Source organism: Sciurus carolinensis, chromosome 10 (genome assembly GCF_902686445.1).
Source record: "Sciurus carolinensis chromosome 10, mSciCar1.2, whole genome shotgun sequence".
NCBI classification, from domain to species: domain Eukaryota; kingdom Metazoa; phylum Chordata; class Mammalia; order Rodentia; family Sciuridae; genus Sciurus; species Sciurus carolinensis.
In genome coordinates this window covers 85,850,169-85,877,573 of record NC_062222.1, presented here as the reverse complement: position 1 = coordinate 85,877,573, position 27,405 = coordinate 85,850,169, and the positions used below count along the sequence as shown (strand labels likewise).

Genomic DNA, 27,405 nt, shown 5'->3' with positions numbered 1-27,405 from the left:
GTGTGAGTTGCTTCTCTCCACCACGTTCTCCTGCCATGATGTTCTGCCTTACCTCGAGCTCTGAGGAATGGAACCAGTCTTCTATGGACTAAAACCTCTGAAACTGTGAGTTCTCAAATAATCTTTTCCTTTTCTACAATTGTTCTGGTGGTTCTTTTGATCTCAGTGGGCCATTTAGATCATAAATAGGTTCCATGGAGTTTCCTTTAAAGGAGAACCTTTGTTTTACTTGTGGTTTTATTTACCTATTTTCTGCACAATTTATATAATTTTGTATTGCTTTCAGTGTTACTGATTATTATAATGGATAACATGCTGAGTTTTGAAGGAGAAGAATGATGATTTTATTTTCAGTCATTCCAAATGCTTTAGATTCCTTACTAGTGTCGTGGGTGGGATGAGTGGGTAAGTTACTGAGGAAAGGGAAAAATTAGACAAACTCTTCATAGTTACAGATTGTAGAACAGTAAAAATATTTATACAAAATCTTATTACATTTCACAACAGGCCTGTAACACATATAGGTAACATGGTGTCCCATTTGAGAAGAGGGGAAAATTCAATGAGTTTCTTTCCTGTTCCTGTTTTATATTACCACAACCTAAAATTGAGGACTAGTGTTTATTTCAAAAGTATGATTACAAGAGTGGGCAACCAGATCAATTTTTTTTTAAGGATTAAGAGTAACTAATAATTAGCTTATGAAACCAAAATTTTTTTTCAGTAGCTCAATTGTACAGTAATTCCACAGACATTCTATTGGGAAGTGACTTAGCTGGAAGACGGCAAACATTATTCCAGATGCTCAGGAGAGAAGCAATGCGGAGGCTGGATTTATAGTAAAAGACAGCAGCAACAAATGTCTCTCAAACCCAGATGGTAGAGTCAGACTGTTTACACAATTTTAATTACTGAGTGCTTTCTTCAAGAAAGTTAAAGATACAAATTTCTGCACTAAAATGAAGTTAAAGCAGGCTGAGAATATGAGAAACCATATTTCTACTGTGAGTGTATCCTTACTGTTTTTGTCTCAATGAATAATCATAATTAAACTCATCAAGTTTTTTCTTATGAATAATAAATTACATTATTACATTTCTACACGGGTTCATATAGTTTAATCTTCCTCAATGTTTGATTTTTCTTTGACCTGAAATATTTATACTCCTCAACCAGGAATTTCTGGAAAAGAAACTGATTGATTATGTAAGTTTTGAAATTTTGCTTTCTCACAGACAGAAGGGTGCCTAGCATTGTAACTTCTTATTGTTGAAGTAAATTGGAATAGGTTCATCTATCAGGACTCCCAGGTTCAGGTTGAGTAAACTACTCCCCTTTTTTTTTCTTTCCTGTTTTTGCAAGCTTCTGGCAGCAATACAGACAGCATTTAGTAACAATGAATATCACAGTTGCCACACAGGTCAGCAGGAACCCAACCACATCTAGAGAGTAGTACTGGAACCAGGAGAGGTCATGGGCAGCAACCCGGAGGTGTTTAGCTCCTTTGTGGCGCATGACAAACTCTATCCAGAAGACAGCTCGGTCCAGAGGCTTCACTGGCTGATCATGGTGAATTCTTGATAATCTCATAGCATTATCTTTATATCTAAAGGACAAAAGACACCAACATTTAAAGGAAGTAAATGACCTAACTTTTCAAGTCTCTGAGAGGTTCTTTAAAAGTTTCATAGAACTAGGTCAAATAAGTGCCATAGAACAGTCAGAGAATTAGTGTCTTTGAGATACTGTTGTCTTAGAAAAATTGGCTTCTATATTGGAGACTTAGTTTTTTCTTTATTATCATTTAAAAATTCAAATATAATCAAAACAAAAATGATGCTTGGAAAGAATGGATTTAAAGTAGTTTAAGCTTCTTAAGTTGGAGATTTCTGGTGGATAAATATTTTCCAAGTGAAAATGGAAAGTGAGTTGAGAAAGTTAATCTTTTCTAGTAAGCCAAGTGGTAGTAAGCCATTCTCAGTATGGTAAGTGAAATTGTCAAATACCACTTGAAAATGATTACCTTGATGTTTTTGAAGAGGCATTGTGTCATGGTGGGTGAGATAACTTTTAACAATTTTATATTTGCTCTTCTTTTCTATCCTTTAATGTATATTTCCACTTAGTAGCCCAAAAGATCCTTTTTGAGTAGACATGTCAGTTCTGATACTATTGTGACCAAAATTTCCATGTGTCTCCTGTATTTCGATTAATGTCCATATGTGTTTAAGTATTTTTATATTTTTTCCTTACTTAATTCCTGTGTCTGCTTAAAATATGCTTTATAATTTAAAACTTTTCAAATTTACTAAATTGTTTTTATGTCATAAATATACATTCACCACTTAGATTACATTTATTAGGTTCTACCAGTCTTAGATGCACTTATATGTATTATTTTTAAAATAATTTTTGCATTACTACAGAAATGTTCAAAATCTATTTATTATGACAATAGATCGTGTTGTTTTCTTTTGGTTAATTTAGGCTTGTTTACTTTGAAGTTTATTAGATGATTAAAATTGAGAATGCTATTGTTTGCAATGACTCATCAAGTAACATTACAAAAATATTATGTTTATTTTAGTAGACTATTTTAGCTATTATGCTAATATTGTGATTATGGCTTCGGTAGGACTTTTCTTACCTTTTCACTCAAAACTTTTCTGTATACTTAAATTCAGTCTGTCTTATAAACAAGGTAGATTGTTAGTTTTTAAAAGCATGGTCTAAGAGTTTTGATAATAATTTTTATTTTTATAATTAACGTAAGCATTAATGCCTTCACCATAGAATTCACTACTTTATCTTAGATTCATTTGCTGTTTTTCTGACTTGTATTACATTCCCATTCTATTTTCTTCCTGATGGGTTAAGTACTTTTATTCTGAATTTTGTTAGTATTTTCTTTTTGTTATGCATTGTTAAAGTGTTCCTTTAGGTGATGACTTCCTTAAACAGTAATATTACTGAGAGTTGTGATGAATGTTGAATTGATTGTAGATACGCAAGGCACTATGTACTTTCCATTGTCACTTCCATTAGAATTGTGGACATTTTGATAACTAAAGGATGATTTAACTAAAATTAAACACTTTCATGCTACAAAGGACACTATGAAGAAATTGATAGATCTGTCTACAGTAGATGGATCTTCCATTCTGGAATAGTAGAATATTTGCAAATCAAATATGTGATAATGGACTTGTCTTCATAATGCACAGAAAATTCTTGTAGTGCTAACATTAGAAGACAGACAACCTATTTATAAATGAGTTTTAGAATTGAAATAGATAATTCTCTAAAGAATAAATACATATACCACATAAATACAAAAAAACATACTCATCCTTTTAACCATAAAATAAATGCAAATCAAAATCCAATGGAATACTGCTTCATAAGCATTAGTTTGGTTATAATTAGGAACACAGACGACAGCAAGTTTTAGGCAAAGATATTGAGAAATGGGAACCCTCCTATAATGCTGGTGAGAATGTAAAATGCCACTAGCTTGGGATATTGATGGGGATTTACTCATTGACATAAAGTTCACATGTGAGGTAGTAATTTCAATTCTCAGAACTATAGAAAAGAAATGAAAATAGATATTAATGCAATATATATTATATAATATAGGAATATATTGAATATATAAGAATATCTTGAATACATATATTCTTGTTCAAAACAGTCAAAATTGAAAACAACCAAATGTTCGTGATGCAATGAATGAATTTGCAAAATGTAGTATATCCACACAAAGAATATTATTCAGCAATAAGCAGAAATCAAGTATCTATATAAGGCTAATGTGGACAAATTAAAAAACATCATTCTAAGTTCAGCAACCAAATTTCAATGTACTAAACATTTTATGATTCTACCCACATGAAATGTGCATAAGCTATTTACCCATATAGACCTGAATTAGATTAGTGTTTGTGGAGAGGTAAAAGTAAGGGAGATGTACTTATTATTTTAGGTTTTTTTATTTGTTGACAAATTTTCTTAAATTATCTTTTGATAAGGCATTTTTCACATTGTAAAAATACTTAAATGACTTGATTTTCCCAATTTAAACACATAAAATTCATGCCATATCTCAAATAATCTGTTAAAGTTAATATTTATTATTTTATTATTAAATTTGTAATGGCATATTGTTATAGTTTATCATATCTCTTACTATATACATAGTCATGATAAAAATAAACTCTCAGAACTATAGAAAAGAAATGAAAATAGATATTAATGCAATATATATTATATAATATAGGAATGTATTGAATATATAAGAATATCTTGAATACATATATTCTTGTTCAAAACAGTCAAAATGATAAAATGACAAAATGATACATAAGACAAAATGATACATACAGCAGAGTTGAAGTAGTTCAATGAATTGATATAGACAAGAATTTTCTTGGGTAAGAGTCCAACAACACAATTAACAAAAGCAAAAATCATGAAATGATTGCATCGAACTAAAAATATTTTGCACAACAAATTAGGAATGAATGGGATAAAGATAAAACTTTGAGACTGAAAGAAAATACTTGCAAGCTATTCATCTATAAAATATTAATATCCAGAATACATAAGGAATGCTGTAATCTGAACAGGAAAAATATCATTGGAGGGAGGGGAAGGGGTAAGGGGTGAGAATGATAGTAGAGTGAAACAGACATTATTACCTCATGTACATATATGAATTCATAACCGAGGTGATTCTACAATATGAATAATCAGAAAAATGAGAGATTATATTCCATTTATGTATGATCTATGAAAATGCATAAATGCATTCTACTATCATGTACAACAAATTAGAATAAAAAATGTTTTAAAAATTATTAAGTGATCTGAATATTCATTTCTCAAGAAACAGAAATAAGCAACAAATATATGAGAAGATCCTCCCCATCAATATTACTGTGAGAAATGCAAATGAAAACAACCACAAGAGATAATCTAACCACAGTAAGAAGGGCTATAGTCGAAAAGACAAAAAAATTGTAAATGTTGGTTAGGGTGCAGAGGAGGAAGCACACTCCTACAGACCACTGCCAGAATGTGAATTAGCACAGCCACTGTGAAAAAAGAGCATGGAGATTCCCCAAAAAGTTAAAAATACAACTCTCCTGGAACTCAACTTTCCCACCAAGGGGTAAAAATTGAGAGAAAAAGGCATCAGTATATCAAAATGATACCTGCACCCTCACAAAGCTGTTTATTACCCTCACAATATTACCCAAGATGTGGAATCAGATGTCATGTTCCTTTTTGAATAACAGATAACAGAAGCGAAATATATATCCAGTGTATTATTATTCAGCCATAAAAACATATTGTAATCCTGTCTTTGCAGGAGTGAGGATGAAACTTGTGAATATTGTGTTAAATAATATAAACTAGGTCCCAAGAGAAAAGCACTGTGTGTTCCTCTTCATGTGTAGAATCTACAAAAGTTGATTTCATGGAAGTAGGCTCAAAATTGTGCGGGGCAATGTAGAAGTGAGAGAGAATAGAGACGTTGGACAATAGGTACCAAACTGCAGTTGGAGAGCAGGAATAAGTACAACCGTTCTGTGGTCAGTCAGGTGACTATAGGGTAAAACTCTTCTTATGTAACTTATAAAGGAGTAGAAAAGAGGAGTTTGAATGTTTTTTACAGTAGAAATTGTAAGTACTTAAAGGACAGAAATGAAATTGACTAGGCTATTATATATATTACCTATGTATCAATTATTTCACTCAGCATAATAATGTGTTCAATATATAAAAAGATTAATAATTTCAGAAATTTGAAGTTTTAAAATATTATCTAACATTTCTTCAAATTAATTTACATTTTCTCTGTATTCTTCATATTACTAAAAATATTATTTACATTTAACTACACAGAATATATTTTTTAGCTTCACATTGGTTTAATAATAAGTAGTCATGGAGTCAATGTTACCAGTTTGATTTTCAATTGTAAAGAACTGATTTAGTAAAAGCACCTATCATTTGGTCTAAATCATTTCAGTGTTTGAAAATTGAAATAAAATAGAAACAAATCTATTTTCACTATCAAGGGAATCTATCTAAAGATATAGTTCAATGAAAAATAATTTATTATACTCACGATGGGTCTTTGATGACTGTATTCAATGCTTTAAGCAAATCAACACTTGACATTGTGTTAAAATCCAACCTAATAGCTGCTCCCTTGATCTTCATGTGAGAAATATTATCAAGTTGATCTGCAAACAGTGGAATGCCAACCATTGGGATTCCATAATAGATGGCCTCATAGATGCCATTGGTTCCACCATGAGTTATAAAAGCTCTGGTTTTCTGATGACCTAGGATTAGATTAAATTAAGGCAAACTCAATTATAAGTCAAAAATGATAAGAAACTCACAATTTAAACAAAGGAAGATGAATTATTTTCTAGATAACAGATTGTTGTAACCTTGAAACTGCACAGAAATTGCTTTTAAATCTCAGAGCAAGGAGCACCTGAGTCCATTGGAGAGATATGTGAAGGCTATATGGAAGTATGTGACTTGAAACTTGAACAATGAAGAAAGGTTGCATTTGGTCAAAATGAAAGAACACATTCTGGATAGTAGGAATAGCATGTGTAGTCATAGGAGGGGAAGTTTGTAAATGTGTAGTATTAAAGAAATAGTGACAGCTTTGAGTCTGCTATGGATTGCTAATGAAGCAGGAAGTAGGCTTCCTGTGGTGCTGGTATCAGAGGTAGGACTGGCTACTCTTCTTTATGACATGCAGTACACTTCATAATTAAGATTGTGGGAATTTTTTTATGGAAAACACAGAAAACATTGTTATAATGGAGAGGGATTTTTATTGTAGCTAAAGAATTTACTTTTATTCTTGCAATCTTATACTAGCAGGTCAACATTTAATGATCCATTGGTCACAATTTATTTATAGAAATTTTTTTAATCCTTAAATTGTACATTAATATCCATGACTCCAAATTTTATCACTCTTCTTGAGGTATGAAGAAAATGATTAATTTATTAAGTTCCCTAGATAGCATAGTCAACTGACATAACATTTAGTCTGAAGTTTCTTACACTCATGAAAATTAAGAATAGCCAGTATTAAACTGACCTGAAACCTGGCTCAGGATACCTGCAGTAAATCTGCAAGTCCACATTAAGACACAAAATTACACTAGGGCATGTATCTTATAAAAATTTTTTTTTTTTCCCACAGCAGATTAAAAGTTAACATTTAAGGATCAAAGACGGTGGACTAGAGGAAGGCTGCGTTCCTTGTCACTCCATAACTCCAGTTTCAAGCAGAGGATATCTGTTTCTTGGTGAGGCAGTTTTTACTGCTTATTGATTCCCTGGTGTTTACCCCATTTGTCTGCTGTGATGACCTTCAGTCTGCCAGCATATCGATGCCTTTTTTGAGTGCAAATTGCTCACTGTTAGGCGCCTATCATCCGCCATTTGCCAGCCTCTGACTGGTCCATCTCCTGCCTTACAACTATCCATCACCCAACGCACGAGGTTCACCTCATGATCGTCCGACAACAGTCAGCAAACTGATCGCCAACAACCAGTGGAGCGCCAGCTGTCTGCTGTTACCTGGAAGTTCTCTGTCACAGTACCTGCAGGTCTGATTACATGTGGCTGCCGCCATTTTGAGACAACAGCCAGGCCCTGTAGGACCCCTGGCCTGACTGACTGAGACCCGTCTCCAGGATCCCTCAGACTGACTGATCACTCCCTGCCTCTGGGGCCCTCACATCAACTGACTGCTCCCTCCACCAGGACCCCCAGACCAACTGACTGTGCCCTATCACTGGGACTCCAGACCCACTGATTGTACCTGGCCTCTGGGATCCCACAACCACACCAAACACACCGGACCTCCAGGACCCCTGCCTGACCAACCGCATCCTGCCTCCAGGACCTCCAACTGACCACCTCCACACCCTGAGCTGCAGTTCCCCATTCGCCAACACATTTGGAAGCCAGAGCGGCCATCTTGGATAATCCTGGAAGCTGTAGCTCCAATCTTTAGGTGGGGCAAAGCCCATACTGAGATGCCTGCTGGAGACTTGAAGCTCATTGTCAGGTACCTCTCATGCATCAGGCTACTGAACACTGGGAGGTTTCATTAGTATATGACTGTTATACTGTAGATTTTCTTTTTTCTCCTTATAGAAAAAATTTAAGTTTTTATTTCTTTACTTTTCTTGCTCTCTTTTCCTTTTGTTTACCAGTTCCCTCAGAGTCTCTCCCTTTTTTGCATGCTAACATCCAATTTCTTTTGATTACACTCTCACCCTTTCTGTTATCTAGAACTTCTGTATAATCTTTCCTTATCCCATTAACAGCCACCTTCTACATCCCTCTGCATCCTCCTTGTCCTCCATTAGAAACTGCAGATCTTATTGCAAACCTGTTTGTTTTACCGAAGATAATATTTGCACTCATTTTGTTTACTATGACAATTTTGTTATTGTCCCCAAAGGGGCTATTTGATCTAGGATTGCATAGTGTGGGATTTGGGCACTGCTAATATTGATCTCCGCTTAAAGAAAGGGTTTTGGAAACCTATAGGGCCACTATAAGCCTATAGGGACAAATCTGCAATACCCCAGATCTGCACTGCTAGTGGGGAAGATACGTGAACAACATGAAAAAACAAGGGAAGAAAATGATCCAAACAAATCTAGATTCTATGTTAATAGAATCCAATGACAGTATGTCAGAAGAAATGTCAGAAAAGGACTTCAGATTATACATGATTAAGATGATTCACGAAGCAAAGGATGAGATAAGAGAGCAAATGCAGGCAATGAATAATAATACCAATAAGCTGAAGGAGCACCTGCAGGAAGCAAAAGATCACAAAGAGATAGAGATTCTCAAAAAAAAAAAAAAAAAAAAAAAAAAAAAAAAAAACCAAACAGAAATCATTGAAATAAAGGAAACAATAAACCAAATAAAAAACTCAGTGGAAAGCAGCACCAAAAGACTATACCATTTAGAAGACAGAACCTCAGACAATGAAGAGAAAATATTTAATCTTGAAAATAAAGTTGTCCAAACAGAGAAGATGGTAAGAAATCATGAACAGAATCTCCAAGAACTATGGGACATCATGAAAAGAACAAATTTAAGAATTATTGGGATTGAGGAAGGCACAGAGATACAAACCAAAGGAATGAACAACCTATTCAATGAAATAATATCAGAAAATTTCCCCAGCCTGAAGAAAGAAATGGAAAATCAAATACAAGAGGCTTACCGAACACCAAATGCACAAAATCACAACAGGTCCACACCAAGGTACATTATAATGAAAATGCCTAACATTCAAAATAAAGATAGGATTTTGAAGGACGCGAGAGAAAAGCATCAGATTACATATAGGGGGAGACCAATACGGATAGCAGCCGACTTCTCAACCCAGACTCTAAAAGCTAGAAGGGCCTGGAACAACATATTTCAAGCTCTGAAAGAACATGGTTGCCAATCAAGAATCCTATACCCAGCAAAACTAACCTTCAGATTTGAAGATGAAATAAAATCCTTCTATGATAAACAAAAGCTAAAATAATTTACAAATAGAAAGCCTGCACTACAGAATGTTCTCAACAAAATATTCCATGAGGAGGAAATGAAAAACAACAATGTAGGTCAGCAAAGGGAGGAACTACCTTAGAGAAAACCACTCAAAGGAGAAGCCAAGCCAACTTAAAAACCAAAAATAAGCCAAATGACTGGGAATACAAATCATATCTCAATAATAACGCTGAATGTTAATGGCATAAACTCATCAATCAAAAGGCATAGACTGGCAGAATGGATTAAAAAGAAAGACCCAACAATATGCTCCCTGCAAGAGACTTATCTCATAGAAAAAGACATCCACAGACTAAAGGTGAAAGGATGGGAAAAAACCTACCATGCACATGGACTCAGTAAAAAAGCGGGGGTTTCCATCCTTATATCAGATAAAGTGGACTTCAAGCCAAAGTTAGTCAGATGGGATAAAGAAGGACATTTCATACTGCTTAAGGGAACCATAAATCAGGAAGATATAACGGTAGTAAATATTTATGCCCCAAACAATGGTGCATCCCTGTGCATCAAAAAATCCTTCTCAATTTCAGGAATCACATAGACCACAACACAATAATTCTGGGTGACTTTAATGCACTGCTGTCACCACTAGATAGATCTTCCAAACATAAACCGAACAAAGAAACCATAGAACTCAATAACACAATCAATAACCCAGACTTAATAGACATATGTAGAATATTCCATCCATTAATGAGCAGATTCACTTTCTTCTCAGCGGCACATGGAACCTTCTCGAAAATAGACCATATGTTATGCCACAAAACAGCCTTTAGGAAATGCAAAAAAATAGAGATACTGCCTTGTGTTCTATCAGATCATAATGGACTGAGAGTAGAAATCAATGACAAAATAAAAACCAGAAATTATTCCAACAACTGGAGACTAAATAATATGCTATTGAATGAAACATGGATAACAGAAAACATCAGGGAGGAGATAAAAAAATTATTAGAGGTCAATGAGAATGACGATACAACATATCAAAATCTCTGGGACTCTATGAAAGCAGTACTAAGAGGAAAATTCATTGCATGGAGCGTATTCCAGAAAAGAATGAAAAGTCAACATCTAAGTGACCTAACATTACAGCTCAAAGCCCTAGAAAAAGAAGAACAGAATAACAGCAAAAGTAGTAGAAGACAGGAAATAATTAAAATCAGAGCTGAAATCAATGAAATTGAAACAAAAGAAACTATTCAAAAAATTGACAAAAGAAAAAGTTGGTTCTTTGAGAAAGTAAACAAAATAGACAAACCCTTAGCCACACTAACAAAGAGAAGGAGAGAGAAAACTCAAATTACTAAAATTTGTGATGAAAAAGGAAATATCATGACAGACACCACTGAGAACCATAACATAATTAGAAGCTACTTTGAAAATATGTATTCCAACAAAATAGAATCTACTGAAGACATTGACAAATTTCTAGAGACATATGCTCACCCAAACTGAACCAGGAGGATATACACAATTTAAACAGATCAATATCAAGCAATGAAATAGAAGAAGTCATTAAAAACATACCATCCAAGAAAAGCCCAGGAACAGACGGATTCTCAGCCGAGTTCTACAAGACCTTCAAAGAAGATCTCATTCCAATACTTCTCAAAGTATTCCAGGAAATAGAAAAGGAGGGTACCCTACCAAACTCATTCTATGAAGCTAATATCACCCTCATACCCTAACCCGGAAAAGACACATCAAGGAAAGAAAATTTTAGACCAACATCCTTGATGAATATAGATGCAAAGATCCTTAACAAAACATTGGCAAACCATATCCAAAAGCATATTAAGAAAATCGTGCACCACGATCAAGTGGGGTTCATCCCTGGAATGCAAGGATGGTTTAACATCCGTAAATCAATAAACATAATCCATCATGTCAATAGACTTAATGATAAGAATCATATGGTTATTTCAATTGATGCAGAAAAAGTATTTGACAAAATACAACACCCCTTCGTGCTCAAAACACTAGAAAAAATAGGGATAGTAGGAACATACCTGAACATTGTAAAGGCTATTTATGCTAAGCCCATGGCCAACATCGTTCTTAATGGAGAAAAACTGAAACCATTCCCTTTAAAAAAGGGAACAAGACAGGGATGTCCTCTTTCACCACTTCTATTCAACATTGTCCTCGAAACTCTAGCCAGAGCAATTAGGCAGACTAAAGAAATTAAAGGGATATGAATAGGAAAAGAGGAACTTAAGCTGTATTTGCTGATGACATGATTCTATATTTAGAGGGTCCAAAAACCTCCTCCAGAAAACTTCTAGACCTCATCAATGAATTCAGCAAAATAGCAGGCTATAAAATCAACATGCATAAATCTAAAGCATTTTTATATGCAAGCGACGAAACAGCTGAAAGGGAAATGAGGAAAACAACTCCATTTGCAATAGCCTCAAAAAAAAATAAAATGCTTGGGAATCAATCTAACCAAAGAGGTAAAAGATCTTTACAATGAAAACTACAAAACATTGAAGAAAGAAATTTAGGAAGACCTTAGAAGATGGAAAGATCTCCCATGTTCTTGGATAGGCAGAATTAATATTGTCAAAATGGCCATACTACCTAAAGTGCTATACAGATTCAACGCAATTCCAATTAAAATCCCAATGACGTACCTTTTGAAATAGAACAAGCAATCATGAAATTCATCTGGAAGAAAAAGAAACCCATAATAGCTAAAGCAATCCTTAGCAGGAAGAGTGAAGCCGGGGGTATTGCAATACCAGAACTTCAACTCTACTACAAAGCAATAGTAACAAAAATGGCATGGTATTGGTACCAAAATAGACAGGTAGATCAATGGTACAGAATAGAGGACATGGACACAAACACAAATAAATACAATTTTCCCATACTAGGCAAAGGTGCCAAAAATATGCAATGGAGAAAACGTAGACTCTTCAACAAATGGTGCTGGGAAAACTGGAAATCCATATGCAACAGAATGAAACTAAACCCCTATCTCTCATCCTGCACAAAACTCAACTCAAAATGGATCAAGGACCTTGGTATCAGACCAGAGACCCTGCATCTTATAGAAGAAAGAGTAGGTCCAAATCTTCAACATGTCAGCTTAGGATCAGACTTCCTTAACAGGACTCCCATTGCACAAGAAATAAAAGCAAGAATCAACAACTGGGATAGATTCAAACTAAAAAGCTTTCTCTCAGCAAAGGAAACTATCAGCAATGCAAAGAAAGAGCCTACAGAGTGGGAGAATATCTTTTCCACTCATACTTCAGATAGAGCACTAATTTCCAGAATATATAAAGAACTCAAAAAACTCTACACGAGGAATACAAATAACCCAATCAACAAATGGGCTAAGGATATGAACAGATGCTTCACAGAAGATCTACAAGCAATCAACAAACATATGAAAAAATGTTCACCATCTTTAGCAATGAGAGAAATGCAAATCAAAACTACACTAAGATTCCATCTCACCCCAATTAGAATGGTGATTATCAAGAGTACAAGCAGAAATAGGTGTTGGAGAGGATGTGGGGAAAAGGTACACTCATACATTGCTGATGAGGCTGCAAATTAGTGCAGCCACTCTGGAAAGCAATGTGGAGATTCCTTAGAAAACTTGGAATGGACCCACCATTTGATCCAGCTCTCCCACTCCTTGGTCTATACCCAAAGGACTTATAATCAGCATACTACAGAGATTCAGCTACATCAATGTTCATAACTGCTCAATTCACAATAGCCAGACTGTGGAACCAACCTAGATGTCCTTCAATTGATGAATGGATAAAGAAACTGTTGTATATATATATATATATATATATATATATATATATATATATATATATACAATGGAATATTACTCAGCTATAAAGAATAATAAAATTATGGCATTTGCAGGCAAATGGATGAAATTGGAGAATATCATGCTAAGTGAGATAAGCCAATCTCAAAAATCCAATAGGTGAATGATCTCACTGATAAACGGATGATGACACATAATGAGGAGTGGGAGGGGGGAAGAATGGAGGAAGGAGGGATTGTATAGAGGGAAAAGAGTGGTGGAAGGGGTGGGGGGGAAGGAAAAAATAACAGAATGAATCAAACATCATTACCCTATGTAAATGTATGATTACACAAATGGTATGCTGTTACTCCATGTACAAACAGAAAAACCATGTATCCCATTTGTTTACAATAAAAAAAGTTAACATTTAAAAATTTACCAAAATTTCACCTCATTATAGTATTTAATTCAATTAAACTTTCAAAATGTATCATTAATTGTGAATTAATTGCAAATAACTTCATATAGGATTTGTTTTTTAAAAAATGTTTGTCCAGCATTTCAAAATGGTTACAGAATTAATGTAACTTTTAAAAGGTCAAAGTATCTCATACATATTGCCCTTTTCTGCTAGGCCAGACTAGTATCTTCGATGGCAAGATACTAAAACTACTTAATAAAATACATATTAAAATGAATAGGTACTTGATTAACTTCCCTGAAATTATCAACATCATTATCAAAATCTTCCAGGATTTTGGAAGATTTGCTTCCTTAAATACAGTTTTAAATTTTAACTTCCAGAAGGGGAAAAATACCTTAGATATTGACTTTATGACCTTTTTTTGGATCCTTAATGAACAAGGAAAAAAATTTTATATTATTTATTTTTAAATTTTTTACAGAATACATTTTAATTCATTGTATGCAAATGGGGTACATCATTTTATTTCTATGGTTGTAGATGATGCAGATTCATACCATTCGTGTAATCACACATGTACATAAGGTAATGATGTCTGTCTCGTTCCACCATTTTTCATATCCCCCCATTTCCTTCTACATAATCTCAAGTTCCTCCAAAGAAAATTTTAAACAAATTATGTTTCATGTTTCCTGGTTTCATAAAAACATACAATTTCTTTCATTCAAATTAAGAAATAATATACTCATCAAAAGCTATTAATCATGAATTGTCTATGTGTAGGAGCCATCAATACAGAATCTATACTCTTCAGAGAATACCTGGCATAGAATCTCTTGAAATAGACTGTAGCAGTGGCAGAAACTTGCTGTCTTAATTTAAGATGTTCACCTAATGCTTGGGTAATATTTGTAAAAAATATTTGTAATTTCCAATATTATTCTTCTGAGAGAAATTGTAAGTCCTTTTGGTGCTCCTTCAACAGAACTTGTTTATCCAAAATCCATTGCACATAGTGGGGGTTCTGCCAAAACTTCCCTGCCATGGAACAGAGTGTGCCCTGATAAAAAAGCACCAGCTGGTGGAGAGGCTCCTGGAGCGACCATAGACCCAGCCTGTCGGATAACTGCGCTCCAGGATCAGGGTTCATTTTTCTATTAAATGGCATCTCAAATAGCCCGGTAGTAGATCAAAGGATAGGTGTAAAGTTGCAGAAATAGGAGACATAGGGATAATGCAGGAAGTGACTAAAAATTATCTGTTAGAGGTATTTACAACTGAAATGTAGATAATTTATTATACTATGTATAATAAAAATGCAAACTGTTGTTTATTCATTTTTCTCTGACAAGAGTAAATAAGAACAACCTATTTAATTAAAATTTTCATTAATATTTTCAATACTTATACACTACTCAACTATTATCTTTCTGATTAATTTTTCTTCATTTTCTCATGATTTAGTCTGCAAGTCTTACCAAGGAGGTCACCTTGGGGAATCCATTTATACAGTCGAGTGTTGGGTCCTAAGGTATCTGGTTTCTTGCCATTGAATCTCCATATAACCTATTAGGGTAAAGCAGACTTCTTATTCCTTGAGACTATTTCAAAATGTAGCACATTAAAATTTGGAATAGATTAAAAAATTACATAAGAAGTTAAGCTTCTCTTATGAAAGTTAAAGAAATGAGAAATGAGACTAAGAGATGATAATGTAAACAACTGAAGAGGTGATTAAATAGTGGATATTCTTTCCTGTAGGTATTTTTATATTTATCAATGTATGGTATGCAACCTTTAGAGTTCATAAATATTTGCCAAGGTAAATAGTTTTATCTCTGTGAAGTATATGTATTTAAATATTGATTTAATCCTGTTAGAAGAATAGCCAGTGCTCTCATTTTGTGCATTCTTTCTTCACATTCTTGTTTCCTTTGCTGGGCAGAGGTTTTAATTTGATGTTATCCCATTTATTAACTTTTTGTATTATATCCTGAGTTTCATTGGTCCTATTGAGAAAGTTTCCCTTGCCTATATGTTGGAGTGTTGACCCTACATTTTCTTCAAGGCATCGCATAGTTTCTTGTCCAATTCCTAGGTCTTTGATACCTTTTGAGTTGACTTTTGTGTAGTGTGAGATGTAAGGGTCTAAACTCATTCTTCTACATATGGATAACCAGGTTTCCCAGCACCATTTGTTAGAACACCTTTTTTTTTCCTCCAAAGTATGTTTACAGCACCTTTGTCAAGGATCAGATAACTGTCATCTATGGTCTACGTGTCTCAACAGAAGAACTCCGCAAGAAGGAAGTTAAGTTAGTTTTGTCTTAGTGATATAAGATGCTTTATAATAAAAAATCAATTTCTGGTAAAACTCGATTCATGCAATCCAAATAGAGTACTTGGAAGATCATTCCATTGAAGGTTAAAATATTTTTTGTCATTGTTGTTGAGAGCTGTTATCAATTTCAAAGTTTAATTCTGAAGATAAAATTCCTAATTTTGTCATGATAACACACACACACACCACACACTGGAGTTTTCTTCAACCATGAAAAGAATGAAATTATGTCATTTGCAGAAAAATAGAATTTGCAAACATGTTAAGTGAAATAAGGAAGCTCAGGAAGTCAAGGATTACATGTTCTTTGTCACATGTGGAAACTAGAGATGAGAAAGGAAAGGAAATGGCCAAAAGGGGGAATCACATGAAAAATCAAGAGTAGTAGTAATAGAGTGAAAGAAAGAGATTGAGTGTGCTGGGGGAGAGGGAATGGATAGGGGAAATACTGAGAAATCATATTGACCAAGTTAATTTGTTATATTATGTGCATGCACCAATTATATGAATTAATCCTATCATTACATAAAACCACAATGTCCCAATAAAAAAAAATGGAAAAAATAAACTATTGATATTAGAATGCTAGGACAATAAATCTACATAAAAATTTCTAGGAACTGGGGTTGTGGCTCAGTGATAGAGTACTTGCCTAGTACGTGTGAGGCACTGGTTTCAATTCTCAGCATATGAAAATAAATAAAGTTATTGTGTCCATTTATAACTACAAAAGCATTTCTAATGACCTCCCATATTTATTATTCTTTATGAATACGTATTTTAAAGCTGTCAACTTTTAAAATTAATGTTATACTTTTTTTCTTTTTGAGTGATATGTGAGGAAGTTTGCTCAGAAATCCTTTATTAAAATAAATTATTGTATTAGTGTTTGCACTGTGGGATCACATTGTTCTTATACAGAGAGTCCATGGTGAAGACAACTTCTTATCTCCAACCTAACTCAGACATCTTCAATCTTGAGAACTAACAGGGCCAGTCAGTGGGGCAGGTTGATTTTTCTTTTTCTCTAAGTCTGGTTGGTTTGTTAGTTACCTTGATTTTCCTTCTCTGAATAGCAACATGGACAGATCAGGAGTAGGTTCTTTTCATCCTTTAGGAGAAGAATGGAGGCCAAGATTATAAGGGAAGATGACAGTACGTGATGCAATTTGGCTTTTTAAAAATTTTTAAAAAAAATTTTCAATGAACCTTTATTTTATTTATTTATATGTGGTGCTGATAATCAAACCCAGTGCCTTCCACATGCTAGGCAAGTGCCCTACCACTCCACTAGTACCCCAGTCTTCAATCTGGCTTTTTAATACCTACTTATCATCATCATGCTGGTGCTCTTTAACATTTAAATTCATTCACATCTACATTGTTCTCAGGGGTCTGCATGGAAAAAAAGGGCAAGGCAGGACAGAATTTGGTAATTTCTGTGTGTCTGTCTGTCATACCAATATAATATCAAATTTACAATGAAACTATTCATCTATTTCTTCCTTTGCACAGTGTTAATGCTGAAGTTTTATTTATCAGAAATACCCACTGCACTATTTTAGCAGCTGCCATGTGTATTTGGTTTTAAAAGTGAATGCTGAGTCAAATTAAAGATATCACAATCATTTATCCCTTGCAAGGAGATTTCTGTTATCAGATCTGTTACAGAGTTCAATAGACACTTTCCATAGTTTTGAACCATTAGGTCACCTTATCTAACCTTTTGTGGAATCTGGGCAAGGGCTGATGCAATCACATTGGCTCTTTCTTCGGTCAAGGAACCAACAATTGACCCCAGAGAAAACACAACAACGCCATTTTCTCCTGAACTCTGGACAAAGTCTTCCAATTCCTGTGAAGGAAAGAATTTGATCCATCACAAATCCAACAGCAGAGCAAAGACTACTTTAATGATTGGTTCAACCACATAGGAGAAAAAAATGCTATTTTGAGGACATACTATGAATAATGGCTTTTTAAAAATTTTAGTTCAAATACACATAACATGAATTCATAATTGCAACCTTTTTTGAGGTACATGGTTTAGTAATGTTACACGTATTTAAATCCTAATGATAACAATTCCAGAACAGCATTAATTTACCAAACCAACAAATTATTTAAATTGGATACAATTCTCTTTTCTCGAGACTCTGATCCTTTGCTACCATACTTCTACTTTTTGTTTCTCTCAATTTGAGAGTCTAGATACCTAATAAACATGGAGGTTTCTGTGTATCCACTGGATTTTTTTTAAGTGTAATATAATTTATTTTCATCTGTGTAGTGGCGCAGTGCCACTATTTCCTAAATTTTATGGAGTAAGGCCCCAGGAATGTAAGTTATATAAGATATGTATGTATGAGAAACATCCTATCTGTAAATCCTTCTTGATACTTACTTTGCTTCCAAGATTTCACTTTTGGGAATAGTGCTGCTGTTATCACACAGCAAAACTTTACCATCAGCCAAACTGCCTTTCCTAAGAGCTTTCCCCTCTTGCTGTTTTTAACACCTTCATCATTCCCCTCAGTTCCTTCACCTTTGACATACCCCCTTCCAAGGTCTTATTGGTTCTCTCACTCTGTGACTCACAGCCACACTTCTCAATTCCCTCTTCAGCCTCCAAGTTCCTCCAGGCATTTCTTCTTTTGACCCAACTACAAGCTTTCAAGAGTTTCAGGATCCCTTAGAGGCAACTACCAGAGATGAATGGGAATAAAATTCTTTTTAGAAATAAAATATCATCTCACTCTAGTCAGAATATCAATTATCAAGCATACAAGCAACATAAATGCTCACAAGGAAGTGGGGGAAAAGTTACATTCATACATTGCTGGCGGGACTGTAATCTCAAGTATGGTGAATTCTCAGAAAACTTGGAATGGAACCACCATATGACCCAGCTATCTAACTCCTTGGTTTATACCAAAAGGACTTAAAATAATCATACTATAGTAATGCAGTCACATCAATGTATATAGCAGGTCAATTCATAAGAGTCAAACTATAGAACCAACCTAGAAGCCCTTCACCAATGAATGGATAAATAAATGTGGTATATATACACAATGGGATATCACTTCACCTTAAAGAAGAATAAAATTATGGCATTTTCAGGGTAATGAATGGAGCTGGGGAATATCATGGTAAACCAAATAAACCAATCCAAAAAAACAAAGGCCTAATATTTTCTCTGCTATGTGGATGCTAATTCACAATAAAGGGTGGGTGTTAGGGCAAAATAGAAGTACTATAGGTTAAGCAATAGGGAGTTAAGTGAAAGAAGGGGTATGGAGTAAGAAAAATAGTAGATTGAATTGTACTTAGTATCCTATGTACATATGTGATTACATGACCAGTATAAATGGGAAGTTATACTCTATTTTTGTATAATTTGTCAAAATGCTTAATAATGTCCTTATAAGTAATTAGAACAAATTACAAAAGGAGAAAAAAGAGATAAAATAAATATATTGCCCACTCAGTTGTGCTTAGAAGACATTCAGAGTACCACAAGATATTTGTCTTCTCAGGGGTAGTCAACCTCAATAAGATAGGCCTATATGTGAGAAGAAAAGAAAATGTTCAAAGCCTTTTTCATAAGCATTAGTTCAAAAATTTTACTCCATATTGTGTAGGCCATTTCAAATTATTGCATTTTTATCAAAAACACAGTTAAATCATTGAATTTGTGCTGTAATGTTGCCTGTTCATGAAATTTTAGAATGTATTTCATAGGATCTGTGAAAGTATCTGTTCATATTTATGTAGTATGCTTATTTAGGTAAACGTGTTATATTTACGTAAACGTGTTATATTTACATGGTATTTCCTTATGTTCAAATGGTATTATTAAATTTATAAAATTCCTGTTCAGATTTCTATGCATATTGACTTAGAATTAAATAAGCAAATGTAGAAACTAGATCTAAGCAAACTTCTAGAATACAAAGGAGAAAAAAAAAAAAAACTCAAATAGTCTTCATGTTCATATGACCTGAATAAATCTTTGTTAAAAAGATTAATTTGACATTGGTTTTATGAAAAAAGTTGTGTTTTGAACAATCAGCATTATGTTGTAAACTTATATTTCTATTCTCTATGTAGTAACAAGTCACATATGGTTAACAAGGAAATACCTTGAGATAATATCTGGTTTTGTTGGTGTCATTGTGTATCTTCCCAAGGAGAATGCTTGAAAATCTTTGTCTTAACATGATAACATGACACATACTGTTATATCATATATATTTATTAGATATCTAGCCCATTGCAAACTAAAATTAACCAATGAAATGCTAAATAAAGCATGGAACTGTGCATTTATAAATTTTGACATGGGGCTTTTACTTAATGTATTTAGTTTTGTTAATAACCACAAGAAAGTTTTGTATGACAAAATAGCTATGAATTACATGATTCCCTCCTGTCTGCATTGATAAGGAATTTCTCATCAGTTCCAGGAAACTTAAAATATCTTGGTGATTGCAAGAAGAGAGGAATTTACCCAGATTTAAAGATAGTAAAGGTGAAGTCTGACTCTTAACTTGGCTTCCCAGCCTTGAAAGGAGATTAGAATTTTCACCTGATACTCCTAGCAAAAAGATTCAGCAAGGAAAACTCATAAAGCACTATGTGGTCAATTTCTATTATTTCTGTACTGATATAAATAATCCTACCAATCCAGCAAGGTGAGACACATTTTGTCAAGAATAATTTTACTTAGTTTATCACTGATCAGAAAAGGAGGTTTAGAGATTGTAGGTAAATTTTGTTACATTGGAATGTTATAGCACATCTCTTTGTGTTATTTTAACATGTAAATTGGACTGGTTCATGTGTCTATCCTCAATTAATTTTTAATTCTAGTTTCCTTCATCATGTGGCTACAACTCACCAAACAAAACTATCCACAGTTGTTCCTGTCCTCCTGACTTGGTCCACAGAGAACACTATCCTGACTTCCCAGATACTTATTTGGCTCTCTGAAGAATCCCTACCTGCTAAAGTTGAATGTTTCTATTCTTTGCTGTGATAGATAACTGTGATTGTGAAGTTGATGTCTATACCACCACCAAAGACTCCAAATTGTGAATGCCAAATTTCCCTGCATAATCATTGTAGATCATATGCCAAATATTTTTTGTAAAACTTGAAGTGTGACCCTTATGTGAAGCTCTTTTATAAATGATCCTGATATTACTTAAAATCACATATTACTAAACTGTCTGTTGCAAGATTCTGAAGCACAACATGCTTGTGATATACAACAATGCAGTGGTGATGATTATGTAGCGAAGTATGGCTTGTTCATTGCTCTTTTACTTCTCTATTAGTGTTAAGAAAAATTTAGATATAATTGAAGTAAATCCTTACTTACCTTTTTTTTGTTCTGAAATTCCTTATAAATTAAATTTAATCAGAATATTGCAAGTTCTACCTCTAAATCATTCTTTATTGTTAAAAGTGTAGGAATCAGTGGAATTCAGAAGTCTAGTATTGGTTTAGAATTTCTGTGAAATAATTGTTCAGTCTTATTAATTCTCTAATAGTATATGGGTTTAGCTATATGTTTGATGAACATATTTCTGTACATATTACTTTATGACATGAAATCACATTTAAAATATGAAGTCCTTGTAGAATGTGCTGTATTTTACTGACTGGGACAGATTCTTGTTATCACCTACTGTGTCTGGCAGGAAAAACTTTAACACCAGTAGGAGAGCTCCACCAGGCATTTATCCATTAGAGATTTGTTTACTGAGTCACTTGCTTTGATCTTTAGAACTTTAATGAATAAAATCATGCTTCCTGGAATTGTCTTAGAATTATCCTAACAGGTGGTTTCTGATCCTTTGTCTTATATATTCTATGCAAGAATTATTCTATCTTGTTCAATCAAGTCCCTAATTCAAAAAAGGAATGGAGTTCCAAAATTTTAATGGAAATCTTGTCAAAATCATCTCCCTTTTTTTTCTTAGTGTTTCTGCATTCAATTCACTGCTTTCTATTTTCACCTGTGAAATAACGTCCTTGGTCTCTCCCAAACCACATAGTATATTTCACATGCTAGTCATTGGTTAAGCATAGTTTGAAAAAGCGTTTTAAAGAACAAGATGAAATAACTTCATATTTGACTTACAGGTCCCCGGTTGCCTATAGCATTGTTCAAAATTATAATTTTAACTTTTTGACATCTGCATTATTCCTGTGACTCACATGATACATCCAGATATTCTATGAGTTCAGGTGACTTTTAGTAGTATAGGCAATTGTGTTTGCTATTTAATATCACTGGTGCTTTGCTTAAGTACTTTTTCATCACTTTTGTGGGAAATATTATTTTTTTCTTTAGTTTATTTATTCATTCATTCATTTATTTTTTACTTTGTGCATGTTTATATGATTAACGAACATAACATTACAGAGTAACTATTGAGAAGACTGGTCCTTCTCATTCTACAAACATCCTTTAAAATTAGAATTTAAAAGCTCATTATAAAATTTGGAATATCATAAAAATTATCATACTAATAATTCCCTTGTTTTTTAAAATGAAAATTGATTTAAGTTTTGGATGTTTTAAGGGCTGGAAATACAGTTAAGTGTCCCAGTATTTGCGTAGTATGTACAAGGACCTTGTTTCCATACTTAGATAACAAATAAACATAAAAATGGATATTTTCATTCTGTTTTGTTTTGTATTAACACAACTTAATATGTATGTATGACACATAGAGAGCTCTAATCCTCTTTTAAATGCTTTTTCTTCCTCCAAGAAAACAATCTTACTTATAATTTGCTCCTCATTTTCCATAGATATTTGCATTTTGACTCATGATCAAGTTGAGTAATGTTTGATAAAATAATTATAATAATATAACATGAACCAAGCATAAGCTTTACATCATTCCTTCATGTTGCATATGTAAATAATTTCCACTATTTCTTTTATAGATAACATAAATATTATGTAGAGCCTAACAATTTTGTGTATAATTTCCAAAGATTGTGAAGCAAAGAGAAGTAGGCCTTTTTATTTTACTTTTTTAAACTTTGCAAAATTTTGATTTTCCCACCATAGTTGTACAATTTTGGGGATTGGTGTGATAGATCAATACTTGTATATAATACTTAATGATCAAATCATGGCAATTAGCACCTGTGTCACCTTAAGCATGATCAAGTCTCTGTGCTAGGAACATTCCAAACTCTTTCCTCTAGCTATTTTAAACTGTACGAAAAATTAGAAAATGTGCATTTTTCACATTTTTTTCTATATTTTCCAAATATCTGATTCTTACAAATATACAGAAATTTCTGAGAATCTAATAGTAAATGACAAGGAAGCATGTTGGAGCAAGCAGAATTCATATAAATTTGATAATTACTGAAGTGGATTTCAATGTTTATGAAACATCATTACCACAATAGCCTTTCTTAATTATCATGATTAGTTTGCTGCCATTCTTTTTCTCATCCTTTTTTACCTGTTCTCTTACCTTTTCTATTGACACTGTCATTATCCCTTAATGTGAATGAAGAAATTTTTACCCAAGGGTTGGTCTGTCCACAATGTTCATTTCTCTGCTTATGGAATGGGGAGTTAATATATTGGGTTTAAACTTTGAATAAGATCAGATTTTATGTTGCTATTAAAAGTAGGTTGCCAAAAAGATGTCTTAAGACATCAAGAAATGATGTAGTTAGAAAATGCTTGCTTTCCAAGTGTATCATAAAAGTGTGATATTCATTAAAAATACACTAATACTTTGGTTCATTTTAAGAAATATAATTTTATATGCTTACAGATCTGTTCATAATTATATATTCAGGGAAGCCTACACATACATATGGTACAAATTTATAGGTACTCATTAGAAATGCACAATTTGTACACCTTGTTACATGTGCAGCATACATTTTTTCTGTTATCTATCAGGCAGCTATGGTATGGAGACACGTATTCCCTCGGGGAGTTTTCCTGAGGTCCCCTATAGCCTTGGGGTACATGGAAAACACTTCTGGTCTTTTCTTATTATAACATTTCCCATGCAATTTCTCTTTCTTATTCAGTCTATGTTCATTGCAGAGTGAAAGGTGTGTGGGGCAGAGACCACCCTACTTTGTTTCTCTACATATTTAGCACTTCCCTGTGGGTACATGCTAATCACTTCTAAATTTTCATTCAGAGAATCTTTGGTATTTTTCTGTGTGCTGAATAATGAAGATCTCCATTTTACTGACCCTATCCTCAAAAGTTCCTTAAAAGCTCCTTTTCTTCTGTAACAAAAATGAAATTCACATAATTGTGATGGTATAGACATGCAAGAAATTTCAGTGATTCATCTCTTTGCTCCGTTTACTGTAATTCTGTTTTGTGAGCCATTCCAAGCAAGGGAGAAAGAATCATTCCAGCTGAAAATGCAAGGTTGATAGAACTAACTAAATGGAAATGGGTTTACCTTAGGCAGAGGTTTGGCAGGTCTGCAGTGGAGTCCTCCAACAAAATCAACATTTGGTAGGCTTGGGCGAGGAAATTCCAAATCCCAGTAGGTGCGAATGAGCCAGATTTCTGCTTTTGCCATTGTCTCTGAAAGTGTAGTGGGTCGTCCTGAATAGGAAAAGAAGACTAAAGCTATAGGACATTGGAACGTTCTCATGTAGATAGGAATATGCCTGGTGTCTAAAAGAACTTTCAGTAATAAAGACAAATATGTTTAAAAGTGTCTGTAATTTGATAAAGCTACTATGTGTGCATGGAAAATATGTATTACATATATGTTGCTTATATTTACTAATATATATACTAATATATATATATTAGTGTATATATAATATGTATATATATATATGTATACACACACACACAAGATTTAAAAACAGACACAATCTATAATCTCTTCACCATTCACAAGCTTACATATCATCAAAATAAGCCAGCCTATATAGAGGTAAATATGTATTTTTTTTAAATCTAGAATTCAGAGAGTAACAAGCATAAATGTAAATAAATATTTGAGTTACATACTCCATTAAGTGTGCCACACTAATGGAAGGAACTTTCCAGCATTCTTCCATCTATATTGTACAATTTAGAGGAAGAACTTTCATCCTTACTTTGCAAGTTAACTGAAAGGAGTTTGAGTATGGTTTGCTCTTAATATCTACTACAACTTTGGGTTCATGTTAGGAGCTTGCAAATATTTATTATATACAAATATTTTGAAAGAAGAGCAGAACTTAGTTAAGAATATGAAATTGAATTCTTTTTCATTCATTTGTTTTCCTTTTTTCTTTAATTGACAGTTTAAAACACAAGACTAATTGTATTTCTATTCTTCAATATTATAGGCCTTAGGGAGAATGAATTTCAAAGCCTTAGTAAGGCAATGTGGAAGGGTTAAAAACCACTATTATAGTCCTCCTGGTCTGGAATGGAAACACTGTCACACAACTGAGAAGGAATTCATTAGGCAAAAGGACAAAATAGTGTTTAAGTGAAGCATCTGTTGAACTAAAGGGAATTGAACTAAATCTAATTGAACTAAAGTGAAACAAATATCTTAGAGCTAAGTGGATAGTTGTAACTAGATATATGCATGTAAGTCCTCAATTTTGTCTATGTTCATCAAGACATTTGGTAAAGTTTAAAATTAGTTTTCAAAAAGTAGTCAGGAGTGAAGGGAGGGGAAGGATTATGGGGGTAAGAAGGATAGTAGAGTGAAACTAACATTACCTCATGTACCTATATGACTGCATGATTGATGTGATCCTACAAAATGTACAGTCAGAAAAAAATGAGAAATTACAATCCATTTATGTATGATCTATCAAAATATATAAAAGCATTCTACTGTCATGTACAATTAATTAGAACAAATTAAAAAATAAGAATAAATAAATATTGGGTACAAAACAGATAAATAATGAGTAGTACAATGGTAAATTGTATACAGTTGCCTAGAGAAGTCCTCAGAGCCCTATGTGGTTGGTATATGCACTCCTGGTGAGTCTTATAGGAGTGATGGCCAAAGGTTTATCGCACTTCGATGCACATTTTTCTGTTGTACTTTGTGTCTGATAGATGATATTTTTTTCTCAAATGACATTATTTAAAAAAAATCCTTTTACTATATTCTTGTAAGTTCACCATCAAAAAAGCCCAGGAAAGTTATGATTTTATACAAGTGACTCACCTAGTATCTCACTGTAAAACTGATTCCATCTCTTCACATGAAATGATTCAAACCAAAAGTCAAAATAAATCACGTATAGCAAATTTTTTACCCGCTCGATGAATGTCATTTGATCACTTAGTTCTGAAAACACAGTAGGCACATAGGAAGGAGGAAAGAGAAGTCCTCCACTGTACTTTTCCATTGTGTAACCAGGAGAGCAGCGGAGAGTATACACAAATGGTTTTTGAAGAATTTCAGCCAGCAACTCACCACAGGGACAAATGGCATCTGAAAGAATGACATCAAACCTTGATTCTTGTAGTTTTGCCATAAGTTTCTTGTTCAAAACTGCATCTCTACATATATTGCGCACGTAAGCAAAAAATTGACTCCCATTTTCTGCAAGTGTTAAAAAATATTTCCAAAATGGTTGTTTTGGCATCTCATAAACCAACACACTGACCCATTGAGAAAAAATATTCTCTACATCTTCTTTTGACAATGATGTTGGAAAGCTCTCAAATTTAATGGCAGATGATTTGTCATCACCCACAAAAATGGAACCTGAAGGTCTCAGAACAGTCACCTCATGCCCCCTCTGTGTGAGCTCCTCCAGTATTGCTTTCATGTTGATCCAATGGCTGAATTCCATTGCCCACACCAGCACCTTTCCACAACTTCCAGAACCAAAGTGACTACTCAGCTGTAGCAGCAGCAGAACTGCAGTCATTTTTGTAGACATCCTGGTGAAATGCAAGGCTTCCTTTCATATTGAATTCCCTCTGCTCTTGCTGATATCCAAGAAGAAATCATTACATAGTTAAAATGTAACATGTGCATATCAAAGTAAATACATAAGTGATGATTTAGAATATCTGGACGCCAAGTAGAAAAATCAAAGGTTAGGGGACTTCATGTTTGTGTGTGTGTAATGACTCTTTCATGATTGTAAATATTTTCCTGCAGTTAAGAATTTGATGATCCTGCACGTGCAATATACCTGAATCACGTTAAGAACTTTAAACTACTGTAAAGA

At 33.7% G+C, this 27,405-nt stretch overlaps 1 protein-coding gene across 2 annotated transcripts; it reads right to left on the bottom strand.

The window, feature by feature from the left end:
* Positions 1 to 449: 449 nt before the first annotated feature.
* LOC124994571 (UDP-glucuronosyltransferase 2B31-like) lies at positions 450 to 27,143 on the bottom strand. Of its 2 annotated transcripts, XM_047566659.1 has the most exons (6): positions 26,388 to 27,143; positions 24,654 to 24,802; positions 17,903 to 18,034; positions 15,317 to 15,404; positions 6,137 to 6,356; positions 450 to 1,606 (listed from the first exon to the last, which is right to left on the bottom strand). In XM_047566659.1, exons 1-6 carry the CDS (start codon positions 27,109 to 27,111, stop codon positions 1,327 to 1,329), a joined length of 1,593 nt encoding a protein of 530 aa, XP_047422615.1. In that variant the 5' UTR covers positions 27,112 to 27,143; the 3' UTR covers positions 450 to 1,326. The 2 variants fall into 2 exon arrangements, with proteins under 2 accessions (XP_047422615.1, XP_047422616.1); XM_047566660.1 differs by lacking the exons at positions 450 to 1,606; positions 6,137 to 6,356; positions 15,317 to 15,404 and adding an exon at positions 17,097 to 17,290.
* Between the last annotated feature and the right edge of the window lie 262 nt (positions 27,144 to 27,405).